General features: G+C 37.4%; 1 protein-coding gene across 2 annotated transcripts in view; it reads left to right on the forward strand.

Moving 5' to 3' along the window:
- The window catches only part of Xrcc4 (X-ray repair cross complementing 4), a 296,572-nt gene that overhangs the window by 193,713 nt on the left and 76,283 nt on the right, over positions 1 to 26,576 (forward strand). For both annotated transcript variants that reach the window (XM_059276447.1, XM_059276448.1), the window contains exon 7: positions 14,428 to 14,575. In XM_059276447.1, coding sequence (XP_059132430.1) covers positions 14,428 to 14,575 — 148 coding nt within the window. The remainder of the gene's footprint in view (positions 1 to 14,427; positions 14,576 to 26,576) is intronic.

Below are 26,576 nucleotides of genomic sequence, written 5' to 3' on the forward strand. Positions count from 1 at the left end.
ATGAGTCATTTCTGATAGTAACCAGATATCCATCTTAGTTTATGATAAAATTAGTATAAATGAATTTTGACCAAAGGCTGAAAGTCCACACTTTAGAACTAGTAAGGTAGATAACTATGAATTCTGTCACGATCTTGTGTTCTCAGTTCTAGCTTCAAGACTGTTACACAGTAAGAGATTGAAATTTGTACTTTCAAACCATGTAGTCTGAAGTCATATACGTATATACATACAAATATAGTTTTAAATCTCTTTGTGTTTTTATGTAAATATAGATGTTACAAGAGTAAAGAAAAATTAGTTTTTCAGCAGATATACTGATTACTTGTACTCTCATTAGCACTCACAATATGGGCCTACAAAGTAATAGATTTAACCAGACTAACTGGAGTGTTTCCAGTTGTATAAATTTATATACATTTATGAGTATGACTTTATTTAGTTCTATTGGAAGGAACAGATAATAGTTTAGGTAGCCAAGCAAGTAACATATAGCTGTAAAGAAGATAATGAGAAATGCATTTGGTGTGATGGAGAAATCTTCCTGAGGATGCATCATAGAAGCTAGTCCATCTTCTACAGAAGATGTGCATGGTGGCATGAAGCTAGCAGGCAGTCTTTCTACACTGATAAGGTATTTGGAGTATTGAAATCCTTGACAATTTTTCTTTGAGGATATTGTTTCTCTGTAAAATTATATCCTGTGTGTATTCACTGTGTATCTGTGCATGTATACCACACCAAGTTATATGGTAACAGTACGTATTACTATTCTTAAGTAATGAGCAATTTTCCATAAAGTTTCAGTTGCAATTTTGTTTGCTTGTGGGTTTGCCTTTTGTATGCTGGAATACCTGCTACTCAATAGAGAAACTGTGAGTGCTTTTCATCAATTTTCTCAGTCAAATTATAGCTCTTGCTCCCTGACCTTTTACCCCTTCCTCTATACTACAGAGATAACTAAGGTACTCCCTGGGGCATAGAGAGCAGATACTAAGTTGGCATTTCTGGAACTGGGAGAGCTTTCCTGGTACAAGTGATAATCTTAAGGAGATGTCAAGAGTGGCTGAGAGCCAGGTGGAACTCTCTCTTCTAGCAGAAGATACCATGAACAAAGCCCAGGTGTGAAGAGGGAGGAGAGACCATCAGACAAAATCCAGTATATTTATAGATGTAAGCTGAATCACAAAAGTAGAATTTAAAAATACATTAGTTATATCATTGTCATAATGATAACAGAAAAGAAGGAATGATCAAATTTGCATTTTTAGAATTATCTTGCTTTGACTGTATATAACCTATAGCAGTTATTTTCGTGAAATATTATAGAAGTGTTGATAATTTGGAATTAATATTTATATTCCCTATTAGATATTAATTAGATATCCAAAATGAAGTATTGAAAATAATCAAGATGGATCCCAAATTTAGAATGATTTTTCTGAACACACTAGTGAGGTTGTACCTTGTTAGTAATGATGACTAAATGTGAGTTTCTGCCATCTTATTAAATATAAATGCTAATGGAGAATAAAATTAGATATTCAAAATAAATACTTTTCTCATATATCTATTTTATCAATTAATACTCAAAATAATTTTTACTTTTGTCTGGTTTTGAATGCGCATGACAAAAATAAACTATTCAGTTTTCAAGATTAAAAACTACACTTTTTTGTAAAATAAAGTTATTGCTAACAGTAAATACCATAAGAGAAAAAGTACCATACTAATATTTAGGAAAGAAGAACTTTCAACTTGTGCAAGACATTTCTTCTAATAATAACTTCAGCACTATGAGATAGTCTGAGATTTCATTTACTTTGTCTTAGCAAGATTAATACAAGATCATCACTTGTTTGAAAGAATAATCGGGTAACTTGTATCCATTTATATTCACAGTAACTATTTGATCTAATGTCTTACTATATTTTAAATGTATTTTATTAAATCTTTGAGAATTTCATATATGCATGCAATACATTTTGATCAATTCACCCCATACTCCTTCCCTAGCAACTCCCAGATACAGCTGCTACCCAAACTATAAACAGTGTTGGCTCTGAAGAGGGCCAGTATGGAAAGATCAGACCAGCTCTCCCTGAAGCTTTCCTTAAGATACAGTTATCTTGTGTTGTGATTGGTAGAGCTCCTGGTTTATGGTACTAAGCAATACTGGGATGTGATACTCTTTGTCCTGTATTCTGTCTTTAATAAAATCACCTGATATTAAAACTTCCTGCCATGGGTAAAAGCTTATAAAAGTCTAAGAGCCCCTTTTTCTGGGAATTGCTCTGTGAATCCCTCTGAAAATCCTTCTCTATTCCCCTCTACCCATGCCTCTAATGGTGGTTATCTCATCCTCCCTCAATATCTCTCTTTTTGTATTTATTAATTGAAAATTTCATACAGGCATACAACGTATCTTGATCATATCCAGTGTCTTAGTTAGGGTTTCAGTTGCTGCAAAGAGACACCATGACCATAGCAACTTTTATAAAGGAAAACATTTAATTTGGGTGAGTTACAGTTTCAGAGGTTTAGTCCGTTATCCTCATGACAGGAAACATGATAGCATGGAGGCAGGCATAGTACTGGAGAAGGAGCTGAGAGTTTTACATCTTGATCCTCAGGCAACAGGAAGCGAACTGTGTATCACACTGAGCATAACTTAAGCAAAGGAGACCTCAAAGCCCATCCCCACAGTAACACACTTCCTCCTGCAAGGCCACACCTACTCCAGCGAAGACACACCTCATTATAGTGCCATTCCCTTTGGAGCCATTTTCTTTCAAACCACCATACCCAGCCATTACAGCCCACTTCCAGCTACTCCCAGAATCACCTATCACATCTCTCCCCAAGTTCATGTCCTCCTTTAACATTTTTTGTTTATTAGTTTTTTAAAGCCTGAGTCCAATAAGTGCTGCCCAGACATGTATCAGTGTGGGCTCATCTAAGGAGGCATGAGGAACCTACCAGTGACCACATTCCTAAAGAAGAGTTACTGTCCCTCTCCCCCAGCCATCACATGTCAATAGCTCAGCCTCTACGGGCCTCAGGAGCCCTTCCCTCACCATGATTGAACATTTAACTGCCTTCATCTCTTCGAGTCCTATGTAACTAACCACAGCTGCATGAATTCAGCAGCCAAGTCGGGCCTAGAGGATAGCATTTCACAACACTCTTTACCATTTTCTTCCTCTTAGATTCTTTCCATCTCTCTTCAACGGTGTTCCCTGAATGTTTGGGGGCTGGGGTTGATATCAATGCCGCATCTATGGCTAAGCACTCAAAATTGCTTTTTCTCGGCACATTGAACAGTAATACATCTGTACATTAAGCATTACCCACGGTAACAAGAAGCTTTTTCCCAACAAAGCTGGGAGAAACAGAAATCTATAGATAGAAATATAAATATTTAGTAGGTAGTTTGACAATGTGACAATTTGGAAAAGCATGAATAGTTTTTCCCTCTAGGCCTATGGCTCCTCTAGCTATGGATTTGACTATTTTTACAGTACCACATGAGATGGTTCAGTGGTTTAAGTTGCTGGTTGCCAAACCTGATGACCTTAGTCATTATGTTTGAAAGTTCCTTGTGATATGGTTAACATTACAAAATAGTAATTTCACTGTTCAGAGCCACTCCATGCTTTCAAGGAATGTCTGAATTTGGCCGTTCTCTCCTCTCCCAAGAGCCATTAGCAACTTTGTATCACCAAGACATCAAAGTTAGTGAAGAGAGGGTCAAAGCAGTGCTTTATAAATGTATCAAATTAGTTCAGACTTTCTGAGATTAAGTGGGGATGGGAAAAGGGAAAAGGAAGTGAATGTTTGTCCGGCAACCTCAGCCACACCCGTCTTCCTGACGCTGTTCCTCAGCAGAGAGAGCTTGTAGCTCTGTGACTGAGGCCCGCCCGATCATCCTTCAAGAGGTACATCCTTTACCTCAGCCACTTTTACCAGATTGTGAATTTGAGTTGTTAGTCGAGCTGCTGATCATTTGCTGGTTCTAACCTGATAATGCTGAGTTACTTTAGAGTATATTCTGGTGGTACATTTAAGAAAGGTAAACTCAAAGAATCCCTCATTAGAATGGTTTCTGTTTTATTTATCTATTTGTTTTTCATTTCACTGGAATACTCCACAAGATTTATAAAGACTTACATTTCATTAAAAGTTCATCAAGAGAAAAAAAAACCTAAAAATCATAGAAATCTGTATGAACAAATGCGTATGAACAAACGCGTATGAACAAACACGTGCAAATGTTTGCCATTGACTGAAGTCCACTTCTGACACAGGAACAATGCACTCTGTGTTGGCTCAAGCATTGCAGACATGGGGAACTGCTGGAAGCTGAGAAATTATAGTTTTGTTTTGTGGAAACTTATTAACCAGTAAAAGTACTTTCTAAGGTTTGTTATTTTAACAGTAAAATTATGTAAACTGAATCCGTAATGGGGTTCTTTCATAAACTGCTTTTCCTAGGTAGCACTATTTTTTAATGCTAACTAGATTGGTGGCAGCAAACGTAATCAACAGTGTAATATTTCACATAAACATAAACTAATTTGAGGAATTACTTGTTTTAACCTGATTACTATTTAAATTTTATAGCAGTTAATCAATGAGTGTGTATTGAGGAATTATTCTGTTTTATACATTGTGCTATCAATTTAATTATTTTAGGAGTGATGAAATCAACCATAGATGTTGGTGAGCTAGCCAAAGGACTCGAGAAGATCATAGGCAATTTTGATTCACGTTTGTTATTTGAGTTTTTCTAGAATATTCTCTAGGCTTTAGGATGTAGCTCAGTGGCAGGATGCTTACTCACCAAGCAACTAGTCCTGGGCCTGATACTCAGCATAGCACCATACAAAAACAATTACACTGAAACAAAATCTTAATCCCTGGCCTTTCTTACATCAACATGCTCAGAAGTAAGATAGACTTTTAACTTCCTCTTGGGAAATTGCTTTCCATACCATCTGACAACAACTACGTATTCAAAAGAAGTATCTGTAAATAAGGAAAGCATTATAGGGAATCAAATTATAATAGGTTTGGCAAAAGAAACAGCTAATGTGGAGCTCCACAGATTAATTACAAAAATATAATGCTGGGAGGTAGAGGTTTAAAACTTTGAGTTCTTTTTTAAACTTTATGTTATAATTTCCTCCATATGGCTTCTTGGAAATAGTTGCATTCTCCTGTCCTACTTGGCTGTAAGCCTTGTGAATATCTTCTAGATAGTACCCGATGTAGAAAACTTCAGTAGTTATTGGATATTGAAGGAATAATGTATCCCTGTTGTATGAAGAATGGAGTTTCATTACTAGCCATTTAATTTAGAGGACTGGATTTCTAAAATGACCTCTTATGCTACCCCAATTTGGTAAATATTTGTTGTCAAGTGTGCTAGCCAGAGAGAAGCCTGACTTTTACCAGTGTGTATGAACCTGGAGGTGTGTCTACATGCACACAGATGATTTCTGTGTTTTATGCTGTATAATCATTGTATTTAGTGATTGCTGATGAATAGGCTGAACTGTTGACCTTTTGTTTGAGATGGTTATCAGTTATTCAGGAGATCATAAAAACAGGATGAAAAGAGATTAGAGTTTTAAAGGGGCCTATTTGATGACTGATGAAGAAAAATAATGTTCACTTGCTCTATCAGATTACTAATTTACTACCTCCGATAGATTACTTAAGATACTGGTTTTTGAAGTGTGGTGTGACCCACCTTATCTTAGCTTCATTTCCTGATTATCTGGGTTCTTGTCACTAAGACATACCACAGAAGCACAAGGTAGCCTCAGGCCTTATAGTGTTTGCTCTCTCTGTGGAATATATATATATATGTTTTCTGAAGTTTCAGATTATGGGTTGACTTTTTCCCTCTTACTGTTTTATATCTTTGGAAATAAAAGACTACATACACCTTATTGATTATAAATACTTAATCAATTCTTGCAAAATAAATAATTGAATTAAGTAGCCCAACAGTCTGAGCATTCATATAGCTGTCTTCATAATTAGATGGAGATTTTCTGACAGTTGGGTTATTTTGCCCTGTTAATTTATGAAAAGATCTGAAAGTTGTCCTAAAAATTTATTCTTCAAATTCATTCAATATGAATCTCAGTTTTTTTCCTATAAGATCACAAGTGTTCTTTTTTTTTTTTTTTTTTTTTTTTTTTTTTTTTTTTTTTTTTTTTGGTTTTTCGAGACAGGGTTTCTCTGTGTAGCTTTGCGCCTTTTCCTGGAACTCACTTGGCAGCCCAGGCTGGCCTCAAACTCACAGAGATCCACCTGGCTCTGCCTCCCGAGTGTTGGGATTAAAGGCGTGCGCCACCACCGCCTGGCAAGATCACAAGTATTCTTAATACTGCAGTTATGTCATGTATATCTATATGTTTTGACTTACAAAGTAATTTGTACATGTATAAAGTGATATCTAATTTACAGTTGATTGGTTTTTAATATATCAAAATTCAGAATGAGTATACATCTTTTCAGCTAAGGAGTTTGGAGATTCCATGATTTGCCCCCAGTAAGTGGCAGAACTGGAGATCCACACTCCTGTGCTCTCCTTCCATTTGCCTGCTCTGTCTTGGGTTCCTGAGTAAGTCTGACTGTGAAAATAAGAGCTTGATGTTCCAATTTCTCATACATTAAACTGCAATATTTCCATGTGTAAGATGTAAATTATTACTAATATTCATGACTATAATTGGAGAGAGATAGTTATATGGAAAGAAAATTGCAGCAATACAAGATAGGGGCTGTAAAATGAGTAGCTGAAATGATGAACCCAGGAACAGAGGAAGATTTCTGTGGGTTGGAACTACTAGAGATGATGAATATGAGTCGGTACTGAAGGGGGAATGTAAGTGGGCATTCAGAACAGAAAGCAAGGGACAAATGTCAATATTAGTAACACTGCAGACCTCAACATAATGTGAAAGACATTTTCTGGAGGGTATGGTCACCAAAGCAATTTGGGGTCACACTTAAATGCTAGGATCTTAATACTTTGCTATGAGTCTGGGAAGCAAGTGGTGGCTTTTTGTTTATTCATGACCTTTCCAAACAACACATATTTATTGTATTGATGGTCAAAGATTAAAGATCAGTACCTCCTTCATTCTACAGTTTAATCTGAGAACCACATTGCCAATACCATGAGTAGTAAATAATGTTCCTTAGGACACTCGGGCCAGGGAAAGCACATGGGGGATTAGCAGTAAATGTGTGTGGCCTGGGAAGAAGAGATGTGGCTCTCTCCATTAGAATATAACGAGCTGTGCATCATAATGAAAATCTTTACAAAGTGATAGGATGAGAACCTGATAAATTATAAACCTGGAAATAAATTTCTGGTTTTGGTTTTATTTTATTTGTTGAAAATAGATTCTTCCTTATACAATACATTTCCACATCCCCACCACCATTTCTTCTCCTTCCATTCCTCTTAGCTCCCAACATATCCCCTCTACCCTAGATCTACTCCCTCTCTGTTTCCTCTTCAGAAAAGGGCAGTGTCCAGGAGTCAATAGCCAACCAAATAGATCAAAACAAGATACCATAAGGCAAGGAGAAAGCTCTTACATCGAGGCTGGACAAGGCAACACAGTAGGAGGGAGAGTCCCAAGAGCAGGCTAAAGAGTCAGAGATACACCCGTTCCCTCTGTTAGGAGTCCCATAAAAACACCAAACTAACAGCTGCAACATATACACGTATACTTGGTGCAGACCCATGCAGGCTCTGTGATTGCCACTTCAGTCTCTGTGAGCTCTTATGAGCCCTGCTTAGTTGATTCTGTGGGCCATGTTCTCCTGGTATCCTCAACCCCTCTAGTTTCTACAATCTTTCCTCCCCCTCTTCTGTGGGGTTCCTTGATCTCCCAGGGGAGGGACCTGATGGAGACCTCCAATTTAGACTTTCTCTCTGCATAATGTCTGGCTGTGGGTCTCTGCATGCACTCCCATCTGCTGCAGGAGGAAGCCTCTCTGATGATTACTGGACAAGGCAAGATCTATGATTGTACAAGAATATTATTAGGAATCATTTCAGTGTGTGTGTGTGTGTGTGTGTGTGTGTGTGTGTGTGTGTGTGTTTGACAAAAAAAAAATCTAAAACTGTTAAGACTTAAGAGTTTATTGGTCAGAAACTGCAATGTACCAGGTAGTTTTTCTCATGGGACTTTTCCAAATTCTTGGCAGTTTAGCCAAGGGTCATTTAATTTGACATTGAGAATACCCAGGGAAGCCAACACTCTCCTCATGTCTTCTCTCTGCTGCCAAGATCCTGCAGTTCTGCTGTCAGATGAGAAGTGTGGTTTTTTGTGAGCCACCTTTTATAATAGCAGGGATTGTGAAAAGGTCCCTCATTTCCAGAGCAGCGAATCTGATGAGAACTTGAGATTCATCCCACAGCCTCACCAGTCAGTGCTCCAGGGTTAGTGCGTTGGTTGGCAATGGCCTTTTCCTTCACTTTCCTTGTTTAGAAGTTACTGGAAATATGGAAAGATACCTTGTGATGACAGAGAACGGATGATAGTTTTTAAAACTGGGAATTCTGGAAGTACTGTTATAGGGAATTCAGCTTCCAATCAGTTGGAAGTCTTACTGCCCCATCTCAATGTGGAAAGTAGTAAATTTATTACCTATGTATTTCCTTTACCCCTTTTTACCATTGTAATCAACACTTACCTATTTTGTTCTTTTTTCTCTCTATTTTCCTCATATTGAAAATAGATTATTTTCATACAATATATTCTCATTATTCCCCAAACTCCTCCCAGATCCTTCCCAGCTCCCCTCCTATCTCAGTCTACACCCTATCTGCCTCTCCTTAGAAAATAAATAAACATCTAAAAAAAATACAGCAGAATAAAATAAAAACAAACAAACATAAAACTGGAACAGGACAAAAGAAAAAGCAAACAGGAGAGAACCAAAGAAGATTGAAAGGAAAAGATGCAGAGACACACACATTCATACAAACAAGAACCCCATTTAAAAAAAAAAAAACAAAAAAACAAAACAAAACAAAATGGGAAGCCATTATGTATAAGCAAAGGATCTGTAAGGTTAAAAAAATTCCTGACAGACATGAGACAAAAACCCTCCAAAGGTGCTCCTATGTTCATTTCCTGTTGGCCATCTAAAATTGGGCATCAGACCTGCCCTTAAGAGTGGTTTCTATCCCCGATGAGATGCCTTTGGAAAGAACTAATTTTCATTTGCAAGTGGGTACCAATTGGAGATAACTTCTAGGTTAGGGATGGGGGTTTGTGTCCACTTACCCCTCAGCCCTGCAACCCCATCTGGCTCAGACCCCTGTAGGCCTTCTGTATGCTGCCATATGTGACTGGTCCTACTGTGTCTCAAAGACCTTGTTTCTTTGGTGTCCTCCATCCCCACTGTCTCTTACAATTTTTCTGCCTCCTGTTCCATAGGGTTCTCTTAGCCCTGAGAAGAGGGATTTGATGGAAACAACCCATTTAGGACTGAGTTTTCCAAGTTTTCTCATTCTCTGCACATTGTCCAGCTGTGGATCTCTGTATTTGTTTCCCATTTATTGCAGGAGGAAGCATCTATGATGATGACTGAGCAGGGAACAGATCTATGAGTATAGCACAGTGTCATTAGGATCATTTTAGGGTTATGTTCCTTTAGCAGAACATTAGAATTTGGTTTTCCTCTAGGTCCCTGGCATATCTGTTCTCAGGTTCCTTGCCAACTGAGCAGTATATGGGATGAGGTCCATCTCGTGGAATGGGCTTTAAATTTGATCAGATATTGTTGGTTAGTCTCACATGGTGTTTGCCACCATTGCACCAGCATTTCATGAGGATAGGTCATCATTATAGATCAATGGTGTTTACCTTTCTCCTTTGGTAGCATGCAGAGTAACTTCCAGTACTATGAACACTAGTCATTAGTGAATGAAGGCCCTTGTTAGGCACCAGATCAACTTCTCCATGTTCAGTGAGTTGTGTGGGTATTGTCTTCAGCAATAGGTCCTTACCATCTGTTTTAAAAGACCAATCAATAGCCCTGACAATACTCATTTCTTATCTGTTTGTTATAGTTTATTATGAGCATGATTCCATTCAGGCCATGCACTTCCTCGTTGTTTTTTAATAGTATCCTTTCTTCTCCAACTCTGTTCAAGTTTCCCTTGTGTCTGTAATAAATATCAAGAATTAAGTGATAGCTTAGCAGTTAAAAGCAATTGTTACTTTTGAAGATGACTGTCTTAAGGTTTTTATTGCTGTGAAGAGAAACCATGACCATGCAACTCTTATAAAGGAAAACATCTAATTGGGGTAGCTCACTTACAGTTTCAGAGGTTTAGTCCATTATCATCATGGTGAGGAGCATGGTGGCATGCAGGCAGATGGCATGCTGGCTGCGTCTTGGCTTGAAGGGAACAGAAAGTCAGCTGCCACACAGGGCAGTATCCTGAGCTTAGGAGCCTCAAAGCCTGCCCGACAGTGACACTCTTCCTCCAACAAGACCATACATACTCCAACAAAATCACACCTCCTAATAGTGCCACTCCCTATGAGCTTATAGGGGCCAGTTACATTCATACTACCACAATGACCCAGGTTCTGTTTCTAGCACCACACCATATCTGATGTTCTCTTCTGACTTCTCCAGGCATCAGGCATGTAGGGAAAACATTCACATACATAAAATAAATCTAAAAATTGAATAGAATGTGTAATTTATAACATACTTAATGTTTTCTTTAAAATGAGGTGCATGAATTGAAAGTGAAGACTTGAGTTGTTCTACTTAAAAATATCTACACAGAAGAGGAGGCAGACGATTGTAAGAGCCAGAAATTGTGGGTGGCTTCAAGGAAACAGCATTTTCCAGACACAAAGGGCTGGTGCACATATGAATTTATAGACACCATGACAGTATGAACATGACCTGCACAAGTTCAAGGCAAACAAAACTTCAGCAAGGAAAAGGGCATGTGGGCACAAAGTCCTACCCTTAGCCAAGAAACTGTTTGCAGTTGACCCCTGCTAAGAGAGAGAAAATCAGTTTTCTATGGTGGAGTATCATTGATTGTATAAACTACTCTCCAGTGACCACCATAATCAGACACCATGGTTTTTATGTCTTGTTTTTTTGTTCTTTGTTTTGTTGAGTGGGTTATTTTGGATTTAGTATATACATATACACACATATACATATATATTTATATATACTGTTTTTTAAGAGAGAGAAAGAACATGAAATTGGGTAGGTAGGGAGAAGAACTGATCTTGGAGGAGAGAAATTTGGGAAAAGAAAAAATGTGATCAAGATATGTTGTATAATTTTTTAAATAAATAATTTAAAAAGAGAGCCTGGGAATCAAGAAAACAATAGAAAAATATAATCACATTCAAATGTTCATGGGAGCTACTAAAGTCCTTAGATATTTAAGTCACTTTCATAATGTAGCTGACTGTGCAGTTGAGCTACACATCCACCAGTGTTTATTTATTATGCCCAAAAACATTTAGGCACTTCTTAGTAATTATTATGCTACATTTTTCAGAAAGGATTGAGAAAGAATATATGTGCACATGTTCGTTACCAAGACAAATATTGAAAACGCATTTGATCTTTGGTTGTTTGAATCCCTAGATGCAGAATCCATCCCAATACATTACTACTTATTAGTATTAAAAGATTCAGCATGCTATAGGCATTTTGGAAGTTCTAATTCTTTTTTTTTTTTTTTTTTTTTTTTTTTTTGGTTTTTCAAGACAGGGTTTCTCTGTGTAGCTTTGCGCCTTTTCCTGGAACTCACTTGGTAGCCCAGGCTGGCCTCGAACTCACAGAGATCCGCCTGGCTCTGCCTCCCGAGTGCTGGGATTAAAGGCGTGCGCCACCACCGCCCGGCCTGGAAGTTCTAATTCTTTGTTTACTTCTTCTCAGTATGATTCAGTTCCCTGTTTTACTTGAAACAGCTTAGAAATATAGTATGCACCAGCCAAATCTGAGGGGCTGAGAAAACCAAACAGCTAGCTGGCACCAGGATGCATTCATGTGAAAATTCTGGAAATCAGTAATGTAAGATTTAGGAACAATGTGTCTTTTCTGTTTTCTGGAATTACCAGGTGAAGTGGGAAGAATGTAACATGGTATTTTGCCATTTATTACAGGGGTGGTAGATGTTGAAAATCTCATTTTAATCAATACCTGAAGAGAATGCATCACAGAAGAGTTGACATTACATGTTCCTGGAACACTGCAGGGAAAGTAGCAGAGAACACTGTGCTGATAATTTCTTGTACTCAAATAAAGCTTGCCTGAAGATCAGAGGACAGAACTAACCACAGAATTAGCCTTAGAAGTCAGGTAGTGGTGGCACATACCTTTAATCCTAGCACTCAGGAGGCAGAGATCTGTCTGGATCTCTGTGAGTTCAAGGCCACCCTCAACTACATGAGATTAATCCAGTCTAAAGAAACAGAACCAGGCAGTAATGATACACACCTTTAATCCCAGCACTTGAGATCTCAGCAGCAGTAGGAGGTAGGAAGGTTGAGACAGGAAGTTGATATGGCTGGGCAGAGAAAGGCATATAAGATGTGAGGAGAGGCCCTTTTGCCTGAGGACTCAGAGGCCTTCAGTCTGAGGATTCCTGGAGACAGGATCTTCTCATTTCAGCTGAGGAGTTGGCGAGGTGAGAAGTGACTGTGGCTTGTTTCCTGTGTTCTTTCAGCTTTCACCCTGATATCTGGCTCCAGGTTTTTATTGTAAGACCATTTAGGATTCGTGCCATAACTGTTTCTCCAGTTGTGTTTACAAACAGAATATCTATATGATGTAGATCGATCCATTAAATGGTAGTTAGATTATACAGCTGGCCTTTTTCCTCACGCCACTTTTATAGAAAGATTCTGTTCTAATCATCCACAGAAATGAATCATAGTGTTTCAGTTAACTGTCCAGAAATACTGGTCATGCACAGCTCTTTGTGGTTTATGATGGTTCCCAATAACTTGAAAGTATGAGAAGATAACAAACACCACCATATATATCAGAACTATTCATTTAAAAAAATTAACACTAAAATTAGTAGTGTTTGCTTGGGAAGTCAACTAAGATCTGGACATAAGTTCAGACTCTGTACAATTCTATCATTGTTTTTGTTGATCTGTATTTACAACACTAGTAAAAGTCCTGGCTCCATTAGATCTCAAGCAACACGTGAGCCCATCATCATAATCAGCTGTCTTGCATCACACCTCCTTTAAACCGGAAGTTATGGGCTTTGAATGCATTGGTTTCCCATAGTTTATTCAAATTGACTATCGAGCCAAGTATAGTGGTGAGTAACTTCAATCCTAGGACTGGGAAGGCAGAGGCAGACAGATCTCTGTGCATCTGAGGCCAGACTGGTTCTACATAGCAAGTTCAAGACTAGCTATGGCTACATAGTGAGACCCTGTCTCAAAAATAAATAAACATTTAAAAATTCAATTAAGGATTCAGGTGAGATGTTTTTACACCTTCCTCAGCACCGTGTTCACCTTAGGAGAAAGTTACCTTTTGAAAAGCTTCTATTGACCCCTTGTCTTCACTGAGTCTGCTGCTGTTTATGGTAAAGGATTGGGCCTTCACAGTACTTCCAGCTGTCTACATCCTCTCATTTCAGTGTCTGTATAGTGTCTAAGCTTCCGCTTTAATTGTGAAACACAACTTTTTTTTCTGATAAGATTAAATGAGACCCGAGGACATGTGTATATACCAAGAGGACACAATAAAAGCTCAAATCTTTTTGATATCATTGTTGTAAGCTGACAAACACCCCCTTTTTTATAAAAACATGGAACTTGGTAGAACAATTTGTGTATTGGTTTACAAGCAGGTATTGTTAGTGCCCTTAAGCTGTTTGGAAGGAGATTAATAGAAAACACAGTAACGTAAACCAAGTGTGTTTCCACTGTTGCCTGTGCCTCACAAGTACAGGTCACCTTGAGGCTTTCAGACGTTAGCCTCTTTAAATTCCTCTTTCACTGAGGTCCTTTGATTCTCAAGCCTGTAATTTTCTGTAACTAACAAATTCCCACCCTCACTTATCACTGTTCTAAGTTGCTTCATGCCATCCCTCTAGTACATTTCTTAGGCTCTCTTGAAGTCCTGTTTGTCTCAGATGGACAGAGACTGTTAACCAGATTATTCAGTAGACACTGTTGACAATTCTCACATTGGTAGTGAACCACTGCACACCATCTGCCTGCTTCACACTGGCAAGTGTACATAAAGGTTTGAGGAAGTAGTTTTGCTAGATTTTCACTGTGCTACTTACATCATTGTTGAGGAAGCAGTTTAATATTTAATATGAATGACATGCATAATCTGACTGCATTGCATTTTATTTTCTTTCAGCCACTCATTGTAAAGATGATTCCTTATTTTCAAGTCCCGATGTCACTGATATTGCGCCAAGTAGGAAGAGGAGACATCAAATGCTGAAAAATCTTGGGACAGAACCTAAAATGACTCCGCCGGAGCCGCAGCTGCAGGAGAAAGAAAGGTGAGTGTCCTGCCTGACGCGGACTGCATCCTTGGAAAGGACAGCCCAAAACATTAGAGCTCAAACGGTATGCTGTGAGATCACAGAAAGTGCTTCAGAAAACATATTTTCTCTGGTATTTGGTTAATTCCTTGTAATATTTAAGGCAGAAATGCCAAAAATATATGCAATTTTCTTTGTACTTTTCACAGTTTGATAGAAATAGCATGTAAGCTTGTGTTCAGTAAAGCACTTCAATCTAATTTATTGCTTAAAGGACACCCAGATCACATTCAAATTAGCCCCTCTGTCAGGTTATGCTCTTTTCCCCTCCTCTGATAAAATACCTCTTTCTAGTCATCTGTTTATTTATATCAGACTTTGGAATTATGTGCTTTATTTTTACTCTTGGTTTCAAATGTGAATTTATATTCTAATTTAATTATGATGAATTTAAAGTAAAAAAATTCCATTATAACAAAACAATGGATATTTATATAGTATTATTACTTCAGTTTTAAATGAATGTCTGACGTGTGTGTGTGTGTGTGTGTGTGTGTGTGTGTGTGTGTATTGAGGATTTCTTTTCTTATAAGTTGTGGTTGATTTAGCAGATGGTGTTCTTTGTTAGATCTCTGCAGAATGTAGGAAGAGAACACCTGGGGCTCTCAAGGCCCTTCCTTGGGGCTCCATATGTTCCTCACTTCTTGAAGTCCTCACCTGTGTGAAGCTGGGTTTTCTTTACATCCTCATTAAAATAATATGTCATAGTTGATAAAATGCAGAAGCAAATGAAAATTTAACTGCTTTCCATCAAGCCAGCCACCAAACAGATTTACAGACGTACAAAACAATGTTGTCACGAGCTGTTCCTTGTTTGTTTGGAAAAGATACTGAAGTTTTATAAAGAGTATGTTATTCCAGTTAGTGGAAAAGGGCCATGAATTTGAAGGAGAGTGGGAAGGGTGCATGGATGGGTTAGAGGGAGGAGAAGAAGGGAGAAATGCTGTAATTATATTACAATCTCAAAACTTAAAAAAAATTCAAAAGTATATGTTATTCATGTTGTCAGCAAGATTGGTGTAATCTTGAAATAATTAATATTTTAGTGTTAATTTTCAAGATGTAGTCTATAGTCCACATTAACAAAAATGTAGAACTAACACTCTTGAGATGCTCAAAAAGTTAAAAAGTGTAAAATGATCCTGATACCAAAACTTTTTAGAATTCTATAAACAATGAGGATACAAAGGGAGGCCTAAGTCATGTCTCAGGAGTGTGTCAAGATGACAGCAGGATTTTTTTTAAAGTTTCTAGCATAAATAAGTATTGCTTATGTATGTAACTGCTCTCCTAGTCTATAATCCTGGCACTCTTATGGCTGGCGATGGTGGATTATGCAAGTTCAAAGTCAGCCTTCCTCTAATAGTTAGTTCAAGGCCAACTACCTATAGAGTGAGATCCTGCCCCAAAACAAAACAAAAACATATAGATAAAAATGGGATTAATTGGGGTATTCATTATTTCTGCAGTTGACCTGATCTCTTTGTCCATTGCATATAGTTGTGTGTCCAGACAACATATGTAGGAAACCAGTGTGCACTCAACTCCTGCTCTTTCCTGTTCTTCATCTGAGTTTCTTCCTCAGCTCTTAACCAGCTGAAAGAGCTTGCGTAATTCAAAGCATATTGTTCTTTTACAGAGTGCAGAAGAGTTATTCCTAAATCATATTAGGATTACCAATCTATTTATATAGATAGTTATTGCCAAGAATAAATTACTAGCAACCCAGAAAAACTAGGAGAATCTCCCCCCGCCCCCCAATTTAACCAGTCAGCAAAATGTAATTCATTGGTATCAGTTATGTGTCAGGCATGATAGGAAATATTAAGGATCCAGGAAAGTCAAAAACATAAATAATTAACCAATATCTCTTACTATTTTTGGTCTGGTTGTTTTATCTAATGAAAATCTTAGGCTGTAATAAGGAAATGTGTTGGATTATGTGGTAGAATAGCATTTACATCTTTCCAGTGCATTTGTTAACTAAGTTTAAAGTTTCAAGATTACAAACATTCCCTATGTACACATTGTTGCTAAAACAGGCTTGTGATATATGTATGGTAGATACGTGAAAGAATTTTTGCTCTGATTCATTACTATTTTTATAAAGCTTTTAAATAAATGTAATATGCTTTTGTTTCTAAAAAAGCCACATTATAATGTTCCTTTATTCTTTGAAATGATTGTGACAGTTTTTCCATATATTTTCAGCATTTTTAAAGTTGTCCATAAACCATACTACCTCTTGTGAGTTGTATGCCAATCCTTGTAGGACCATCTGTTAAGGCTATCCCTGTGTAGAACTGAAAAGCATATATAAGAATTCTGAGGACTAAAAGCAGTTTAGTTTAGCATGTGTCAATCAGAGGTTGAATCTCTGACACCCTGCTTTAAGATTCCTTGTTCATCATCCAACTGAAGTAAGATATTAATGTATAAATTTTGCTTTTTTTTTTGTACTTTAGAGTGTCTTTTTTCATTTTGAGTATATAAGGCTGAAATTTTAGAGCACTTACAAAATTTAAATACTTGTTCTGCATTTCCAATTATTTCTCTAGTAAAAGAAGCTTCTGAAAAACAAAAATACATTTTTAGCAGGAAATGAAACAAAAAGCAACAATAACAAGAAAAAAAATGGTATAAGATGTGACTAAGGGGGAGGTGTGGCAGGTAAAGAAGACATGGTTAAATATTGATGATTGCTGTGGTGATATTTTATTTGTGCTGAAATGTGGTGATATTTTATTTGTGCTTTAATAAATAAAGCTTGCCTGGAGATCAGAGGAAAAAGGCCAGCCATTATAAGTAAACAAAGAAGTCAGGCAGCGGTAGCACATGCCCTTAACCCTATCACTTAGCAGGCAGGATCTCTGTGTGTTCAAGGCCACACTGGAAACAGCCAAGCATGGTGACACACGCTTTAATTCCAAAACTAGGTAACCATGAAGGTCTACAGGTTTGTACAGACAGACAGAAAGTGACAGAGCTGTGTAAGAAAAGAAAGTGATGTAGCTGGACAGAGAACAAATCAGATGGCAGAACAGCAAGGCATATATATGTGGGTAGAAAAGAAGTAGCTCGCTTTTGGAAGCTGCAGAGTTGGTGAGGTAAGGTTAGCTGGTGGCTTTCCCTATTTCCCTGATCTCTCTAAGGCTTTCACCCCTATATTTTGCTCCCTGCTTTTTATTTAATAAGACTATTTAGAAATTCATCTACAATTGGCGGCCAACGTGGCAAGAATTCAGACCATCCAACATCTAGAACAACTTCAAGCCAATTAGCTCAGAGAATATAGCCTCACAGACTATTCCAGTCAGGACTTGACCATAATTCGTGATTTTCTCAGGATCCCCATAAGAATACAGCACCGTTTATCAGCAGGAAGTAGCCTAGAAAACTACGCCCACATTCCCAAAAAATAGATTATGAATATTTGTCTTTGTTTAGGTTGTAGGTTACAAATTGTTATTGGTCGTAGTCAATATTTTTCAAAAAGAAGAAGGGGAATATGACATAAAATATAGAATATAGATATGATAGGATAAAAGGGTGGATTGTTGAACCTACTTTTAAAGTGCAACTTCTTTAAAATGTTTTACAATGGTATAGATTTTAGTTTATTGATACAAATTTAAAGTTAATTTTGTTATACTGTATGTATACTTCTACTCTTTTTTAAGGTATTATGTTTGTGCAGCTCATTTAAATTGTAATGAATAATTAAAAAATACAGATTAATAATTGGTCTTCTATGATAGTCAAACTTATAGTCATGTTAAGTTTTCTAGGTATACATAGATATAATTCAATAAGGTAGATAATCTTCAAACACTTCAAAGACCCAAAGAATATGGTATTTAAAATGTTTTAAAACTTAGACTTTTCTGAACAATGAGACACATCTGCTCCTGGAAGCACCAATTACTTCAAGGAAGATGATGGGCACTGAAGACACTCCATATGGAGTTTATCTTCTTCTTGACAAAAATAGTCATTTGGGCAAGAAACTGTTCTTGCCTAGACTGCTTGACAAAATGTATCGACTAGACAAGTAGGACCCATAGGAAGATGACCACTGAACTTTGCAAGGCAAAATGGTCCTTCAGGTCCCTGCTTCGCAGAAGAAACTACCAGACATTCTATAGGACACAGAGAAAAGTGACTGAGAGACTTTAGGCCTATGGGCTAAAGATTGATGTCCCAACATTACAGAAGAACTTTGGGTTAACTGTCCAGGTATCCAGCTGTCTCTGTCATTCTAGATTTTTGGAAGTTGCTTACAATGCTTTTCCTGTTTACTTAGGTAATATTATATCCTTCTGGGGTCTTTGATGTAGTTGAAGACTGGATAGTTATAATTATGGTTTTCCTTGGTTATGATAATAGATAAGGTAGATATGAAACCTTAGACTCACAAATATAGGATAGATAGGATATGTTATTATAGATAGGATATCTTCTTTAATTTTGCCAAATACAAATAGACTAGATATTATAGCTATAATTCTTGCTTGATAACTGTTTTGCTGTATGTAATTTTACTATGTTAAAGTTCAAACATTCCTTTTTGATTAGACAAAGAAATGGAAGTGCTGTGGAATGTAATTCTGTATGCTGTAAATGTGTGTTGCTCTGATTGGTTGATAAATAAAACGCTGATTGGCCAGTACCCAGGCAGGCACTAGGTATAGGCAGGGCGAGCAGACTAAAGGAATGCTGGGAAGAGGAAGAGCAGAGTCAGGAGTCAACAGCCAGATACAGAGGAAGCAAGATGACAAGGCAGAACTGAGAAGAGGTACCAAGCCACATGGCTAAACGTAAATAAGAATTATGAGTTAATTTAAGTGTAAGAGCTAGTCATTAATAAGCCTGAGCTAATGGCCACACAGCAGTTATAATTAATATAAGCTTCTGAGTCATTACTTTATAAGTGGACCACAGGACTGTGGGGACCTGGCCAGACTGAAGAAACCTTCCTGCTACAGATTACCCTTTTTTTTTTTAATCAAAACTTCCATATGTTATACTGCTTCTTAAACAGTTTTTTTCTAACCAATTCTTCCTAACACTGTATACATGATTTAGGTTATTACCATAAACCTTAGCTTCCCAAGCAAATGAACTGTTTATGTTATAAAGCATTTCATTGTTAGTACAAAATTAATGGGTCACTGTTTTTATGTAATTGTTTATATGATGGTCTGCTTCAGTTTATTGTTCTAAGGGAGGTATAATCTTTTTGTAAAGTTTACTAAAATATATGAAATATTTCTTTTGGTTTATTTTTAAGTATAGTCAGTAGAAATATCTCTTAGAGTGGAATATAGTTCTGTTTTTGTTGAGTGCTTATCTAGCATGCCCAAAACTCTGGGTTCAATCCTCAGCACTTTGGTATGGTAATATACCCTTATAATCAAACCCTTTGCAGTTGGAAGCAAGAGAATCAGAAATTCAAGTACATCCTCTTTGTTGGCTCATAGTGAGCTCAATGCCTGTCTGGCCTAAATGCCACACTGTCTCAAAGACGGCGAAAGAGAGAAAAAGAACATTAGTTTTAACCCGTGTGGAATTTTAAGTATTTGATTCAGTTGCTTACAAGATGATTTCCTCTGTGTCTCCTATGATGGCCTCAACCTCAGTAGCTGGCATTTACTTTATGGTGGCCATCTAACTGTACATTGACTAAGGAAATACACAGTGGGCATTTTTGTTTTTTTTTTCTATGACTTCCCATACATTGCTATGCAAAGTATTCACCTTCCTTCATTTCATATAACTTAGTTTGTATGACAGGATGCAATCAGATAATTAACCTAGATTTGAAGACCTTCAGGATGTATCAGAAACACCACAGAGGGTTCAGCTTGAAGAATCTGTCATTTGATCTATAACCTGAAGGGATAGGAGGGGTAGAACAGTGAGGTGGGGTGGAAATAAGTGTTCCATCGTGGTCTAGGCTGGAAGGACATGCTCAGAGGTGTACATGTGATAGAGAGCAAGGCTGATAGTGTTAGATACTGGTGGGTGCTGCTCTGAGGGCAGACTGTGGTGAGCACGTACCCTTATTAGGAACTCTACCTTTCCTCCAATATAAGAGCATCCCCAATATTATAGAGCAAATCTCCTTTCAGTGTTTTCTGCCTGTTGACACTGCTTTGTAACTCTTTTTAAGACACATCAAATTATTCCTTCCATCCCACCTCCAGACCCTTGGTACCTAGCATCATGGTGAATGCCAAGGCCCCCCTAGGTCTTCCCCATTTCAGGCCTTTCTTCTATCTCATCTCTGTTCCGTTGTGACTGAGAGGAGCTACAGAACCACCTGTACCAAGGACCCAAAACTGCCATAGTAGGCTGGGACTCTGGGAGGGAACCTTTCTGTTCCTTTCTGTTCTGGCTTCCAGTCTCTCGACTTAACTCCTAGTCCTGCTGCATCCTCCCAGCAGGTGCCCCTCCTCGCACACCACTTTCATTTCCTAGGAACGTGGACCTCTTGGTACAGATCCAGGGACCCCTAATTTTTCCATGTGGTCCCTTTCTGCATTTCCTTCTAGTCCAGTTTCACCCCTTTACTCTTTCTTCATAAAGGGATGGTAAATCCCTATTTCTGAAGACATAACTTGCTTTTGCTATCCAACATGGAAAAAGCAAACTGTTGACCAATTAAAGGCTTCACCCTTACTTACCCTTCATGGTTTTAGAAGGCACTTGGCATTGCTACTAGAGGAGAAAGTTAATCATCAATATCTCCCAGCTACAATACCAATGATGAACAGCAGTGACCTACCTATATACAAGATATACTGGTACAAGAGAGACACAAATGTCATAGAAGTAGCCAACAATTTTTAAATATTGGGTGTAAGGCCCATTCCATGAAATGGAACTCATACCTGACACTGCTAAAATTGCCTAGAACCTGAGACTAGATACATCATGGACCCTTGTGAAAAACCTATTACTGTTATTCCACTAAATGAACATAACAACAAAATGACTCCTAACGGCCATTGCTATACCAAGAGATGAGAGCACAACTCAGCCCTCACCAAAGAACGTTCTTCTTGGAGCAGATGGTAGGTAACACAGAGATCCAAAGCTGACAAAATGCAGAGTGGTAGACATTAGAGCACTGAGCTCTAAATGGATGTCTGTATCAAACCCTTCCCCTCGAGGCTTTATACAGAAGAGCAGGCTTTCAGGAAGATTGTAAGATCCAGATGTGATAGATGACTCAAGGAAACAGTATCTTACAGACATAACCGGAGTGATACACATATGAACTCAAAAACTGTGACGCATTCACGAGACCTGCACAGGTTAAAAACAGACAAAATCTAAGCTCTGAGGCAGGGAAGTTGGCATAAAGCACCCTGGCTAAGAAGCTATTTGCAATTGACACCATCTGGGAAAGGGAAAATCAGGGCAGGCCCCATGCCCAGGAGAATTTGGACAACGCAAAACAGACTCCTTTTTTATTTTTTACTCTTTGTCTTGTTTTCGTAATTTTTGTCTCATTAGATTTTATTTTAGCTTGTTTGTTTTCATTTTTCATTTTTGTTTGTTGAGTTTGTGTTTTTTGAGAGAGAGAGCATGAAGTTTGATGAGTAAGGGAGGTTAAGAGGTTCTTTAGAGTTGAGGGAGGGAAAAGAATGGGATCAAACCATATGAAAATATTTTAATAAAAAAATCTTTTAAAAATCTTATCAAATTATCAGATTGGGCAGAAAATTCTGATATGTGAGCCACTATTACATCATTGATATCTATGATTTAAATATGTCTCAAGTTATTGTACTTTTCTCTGTTTTGTTTTAAGCTTCTTCTTGTATTGTGATCTTGAATTCACAATGATGCAGGTTTCGTTTTTTGAAACACAAAAAAGTAAAAAATTGAAAACATACTGAAGGTACTAGATACTTACAAGAATAAAAGCTTAATTTAGTATGAATTAGCAGTCCAGAGTTGCAGACTTATACTGTCATTTTGCTTCTTTCTAATGAATATAAATGCCTTTACTTAGGAATATTTTTAGATTGCTAGTGATGTACTGCTTCTAGTATTATTCTGAAATCCTCCAGTCTGGTGTATATTGATAAATGTTTATTGAAAACTTAGTGTGACTAATGCAGACAGTGTGGTTGTGCTTCAGGGGCATCATCCCTCACCGTCAGTCAGCCTCAGCGCTCAGTTACTATTCAGGGTAACCATGTGCTGTGCATCCCTTGCTCTCTACTACACTGCACCACGCAAAGCTGTGGTTGTAGACTTGTTCGCCTTCTCACTCCTGTGTGTTCCTCAAAAGGAGCCAGTGGCAGAGTCTACAGAAGTTGTGAAAATACTACCAAATTTATATACTTCAAGAATGCCACCAGGGTCAAAACTGAGAGCGTACAAGAGCACTATAAAATTACTTTCTATGAAATTTTTGCTGGCAAAATAAGTAAATGAAATAACATTGTATTCTAGCTTTATTTGGTGTCCACCTTTCAAGGTTTTTTTTTTCTTTTAATTTTTTAAAATTCACTTATTTTGAGTGTTTTGCCTACATTTATGAATGCATGTCTACTACACATATGTGCCTGGTGCCTATGAAAGTCAAAAGAGGGCATTAGATCCCCTGGAACTGGAGGGTCAGGTAGTTGTGAGCCACCATGGGGTCTGGGAACCAAAACCAAATCCTCTGTAAGAGAAATAAGTACTCTTAACCACTGAACCATCACTCTAGCTGCTCATCTTAAAATCTTAATGAAGTCTTACTATATTATATAGCAAAATATCTAAGAATTTTTCCACACAAATGTTTTTAAATTAAGAAATTTTTATTTCTTCCAAAATCCTATAAAAGCTAATGTATGTATATACAACTCTGTTCATAGAAGCAAGTAGAAATCTATTCATAGCACACTGTTGGTGTGCCTTGAAGTCAATTCTGGCTAGTCTTGCCTAGACTTTTTAAAGAAACTGATGAATATGTTCATTATTTAGCTAAACTGGGGCAATTTCCCTGTCTTATTAGGATTCTCAGCCAAATAATAAAACCAGAAAACAATACTGTAAATGGTATATGTAACACGAATTGCTAAACGGTCTTATTAATTAAAAAACAAAAAACAAAAAAAAAAAACCTGGAGCCAGATTTTGGGGTTAAAACCGAGAGATCTGAAAAAAGGCAGCCATGTTCTCACCACTTGGAGATCCTCAGCCAAAAGTGAGCTACTTCCTGTCTATCCACTCCCATATGCCTTTCTGTTCTGCCATCTCATTTCCTTTCTCTGCCCAGCTACATCACTTACTCTTCCTACCCAATTCTGTCACTTCCTGTCTGTCTGTACAGACATCAGACCTTTATGGTTTAACTACTGTTGGAATTTAAGGCGTGTGCTACCACATCTGACTTTATTCCCAGTGTGGCCTTGAACTCACAGAGATCCACACGGATCTCTGCCTCCCGAGTGATAGGATTAAAGGCATGTGCTACCACTGCCTGACCTCTGTGTTTAATATAGTAGCTGGCTTTTTCCTCTGATCCTCAGATAAACTTTATTGGGGGACACAGATTAAAAAATCACCACAGGTATAATTAATGGCTTTCAGATGTTTCTCCCCCTTTACTATGTAGAAATTCTGCTTTCCTCCTTTAATTTTTCTGCTTCTCATCCCCTCACAAAGCTGTTTTATCTAAAGAGATTAGAATTACATATTAACAAAGGCTGGGTCATTTATTCATAAAAATTTATAAATGAAAACTGTTTTCTCTTAAAATAGTTTTTCTGAGAAAAAATGGAGAGGACTCTTAAGAGTAGATCCACATCAAGTTGTTGCCAGACTAGTATTACTGGCAACCAAGGTGGGAAATCAAATGTGGAAATATGTAAATTCCATAAGCCCTTACCAACAATGTTATTAAGAGTCTCCTCTGGCCAAGAGAAGCCTAGTAGATATGAACCAAGAGCCTCCATGTGAGATACAGGAAAGAATTACAAGCATTGACTGGAGTTTGGTGATGACGCACTCATATGACACCATTCCTTTTAGAGACAGAAGTGAAAGGTTATGCTCGAGCAAGGGTTCTTCTACCTCCAAATTATGTTGGAAATGATGTGAATCATCACCATTATCCCTTTGTACTCCCGTCTCCATAACTTAGATATTTACACATTAAATTTTCTGAGAATCTCCATAGTAAATAATTTATTTGACTGAGTTTCCAAATGTTCTTAAGCTCAGCATTATCAAACAATTCATCTCCATTACACTCTCCAAAATGGAGACATACAGAACATAGTAACAACCCAAGGAATAGTATTTTCTTTAGTACTGATTTGGGATACAGACTCTCTTTTTAATGTCAATGATTTTATAATATGAAGAAATTCCAAACATAATTATAGTGTTAGGCATTAAAATGAATTATAAGAGAACACTCTAGTGTGTCTGTGGGATCTCCTTCCATTCTCTGTACAATCCTACTTAGGAGGTTGTTTGCTTACCACATTGATGGCCTTTACTGGGAGTAATAAGGTCATTTTCTGAGTGATAGGACACATGTGAAAACATTCAGCACCACCTCATTTGCAGTTGCAGGACAAATCCATTAAAGCACCAAGCCAAAGTATAAACAAATTCTTGCATAGCCTTTAGAAACTTCTAGAGACTGTTTTTGTTTCTACAAGCTACAAATAAAATATGTCTAGGTTCCTATATTTCAAGCAGAATTTCATGGGAATGATTTAGTTTTCTCTGTGGTAGATGTCTTCTAAAAAAGTTCAAACATGTTTTCCAAAATAATAAAAAGAATATATATATTAAAACTTCACAGATGTTGCTGTACCAGAGGAGTTAGAGCTGTGTTCTGAGTTATCCTCACTTAAGTGTTCCATTAAAGATGTGTGGAAGCTCTTGTAGTTCAGGTGCATGGTGAAAGGTAAAAGGGACACTCTGAAATAAGACTGGAATTGGGTCTCACCACGGACCTGAGAGTCTCAAGGTCTCTTGTTCCCCCTGTGTGCCCGGCTAACTGGTCTGCAAGCTTCTGGACATGCTTCTGTCTCTGTCTCCCACATCTCTGTAGGCACCCTTGGACTACAGACACATGCTTCCACATCTGGATATACATGTGTTCTGGGGATCTCCACTCAGGTCAGGACACTTACATAGCAAGCTCTTCACCCACATAGCCATCAGGGTTAGACGTATTTTTTTTTTTAAAAAATTAAGGGTCTGGTTGTTAAAAATACAAGGGAGAAAGTTACTATTAATCCATTTGTTTTTAGTGAAATGAGCTTCATTTTATTTGTTCTCTAATTATAGAAGGGGTAAATGGTCATTCCAAAATAATCAGAAAATAGAGGCAGCAAGGATGGAGCTGAGTAGCTCAGTCTCTTCTGAAAGAAGATGAGCAGCACTAACCCTGTAGTAGATCTGTATCCTCTTTGCTCTCCTTCATCTGCATTTGCTTTACAAAACTAGGCTCACAGCATGAATGATACAACCTATTCTTAAATACAAATACTGTAAATTTTTCACCGTAATAGATTATTCAACAGAATTTGACATTCCACTCTGTAAATTTTTTAACATTTCTTTAACCAACCCTCCATTGGAATCTGTGTCTCCTTGTATTTTTTGGAAAAAGCATTGTGTTTATGTTAATATAATATGTAATGTAATTTTTAAAAATTGGTTATTTTCTTAGGGAGGGTCCCAAAAATAAAATTACTAGAACATCAGAGAAATAAACCTGTTAGTCTTGTGTCTTCTTTGTCAGGATTCTTTCAAAGACTCTTAACTATTTTGAATTCAGGAGTAGTATATGTTTCGTGCTTTTCATAATCTTCTCATTTTGGTTACAGCCAAATCATTTTAATAGACAGATATTATCTCATTATTTAAACTTTTTCTGTTTAACCATTAAAGAGCTCATTTGCATGTGTGCATGCTTGTGCATGCATGTGTG

This window comes from Peromyscus eremicus, chromosome 11, assembly GCF_949786415.1.
Source record: "Peromyscus eremicus chromosome 11, PerEre_H2_v1, whole genome shotgun sequence".
Classification (NCBI taxonomy): domain Eukaryota; kingdom Metazoa; phylum Chordata; class Mammalia; order Rodentia; family Cricetidae; genus Peromyscus; species Peromyscus eremicus.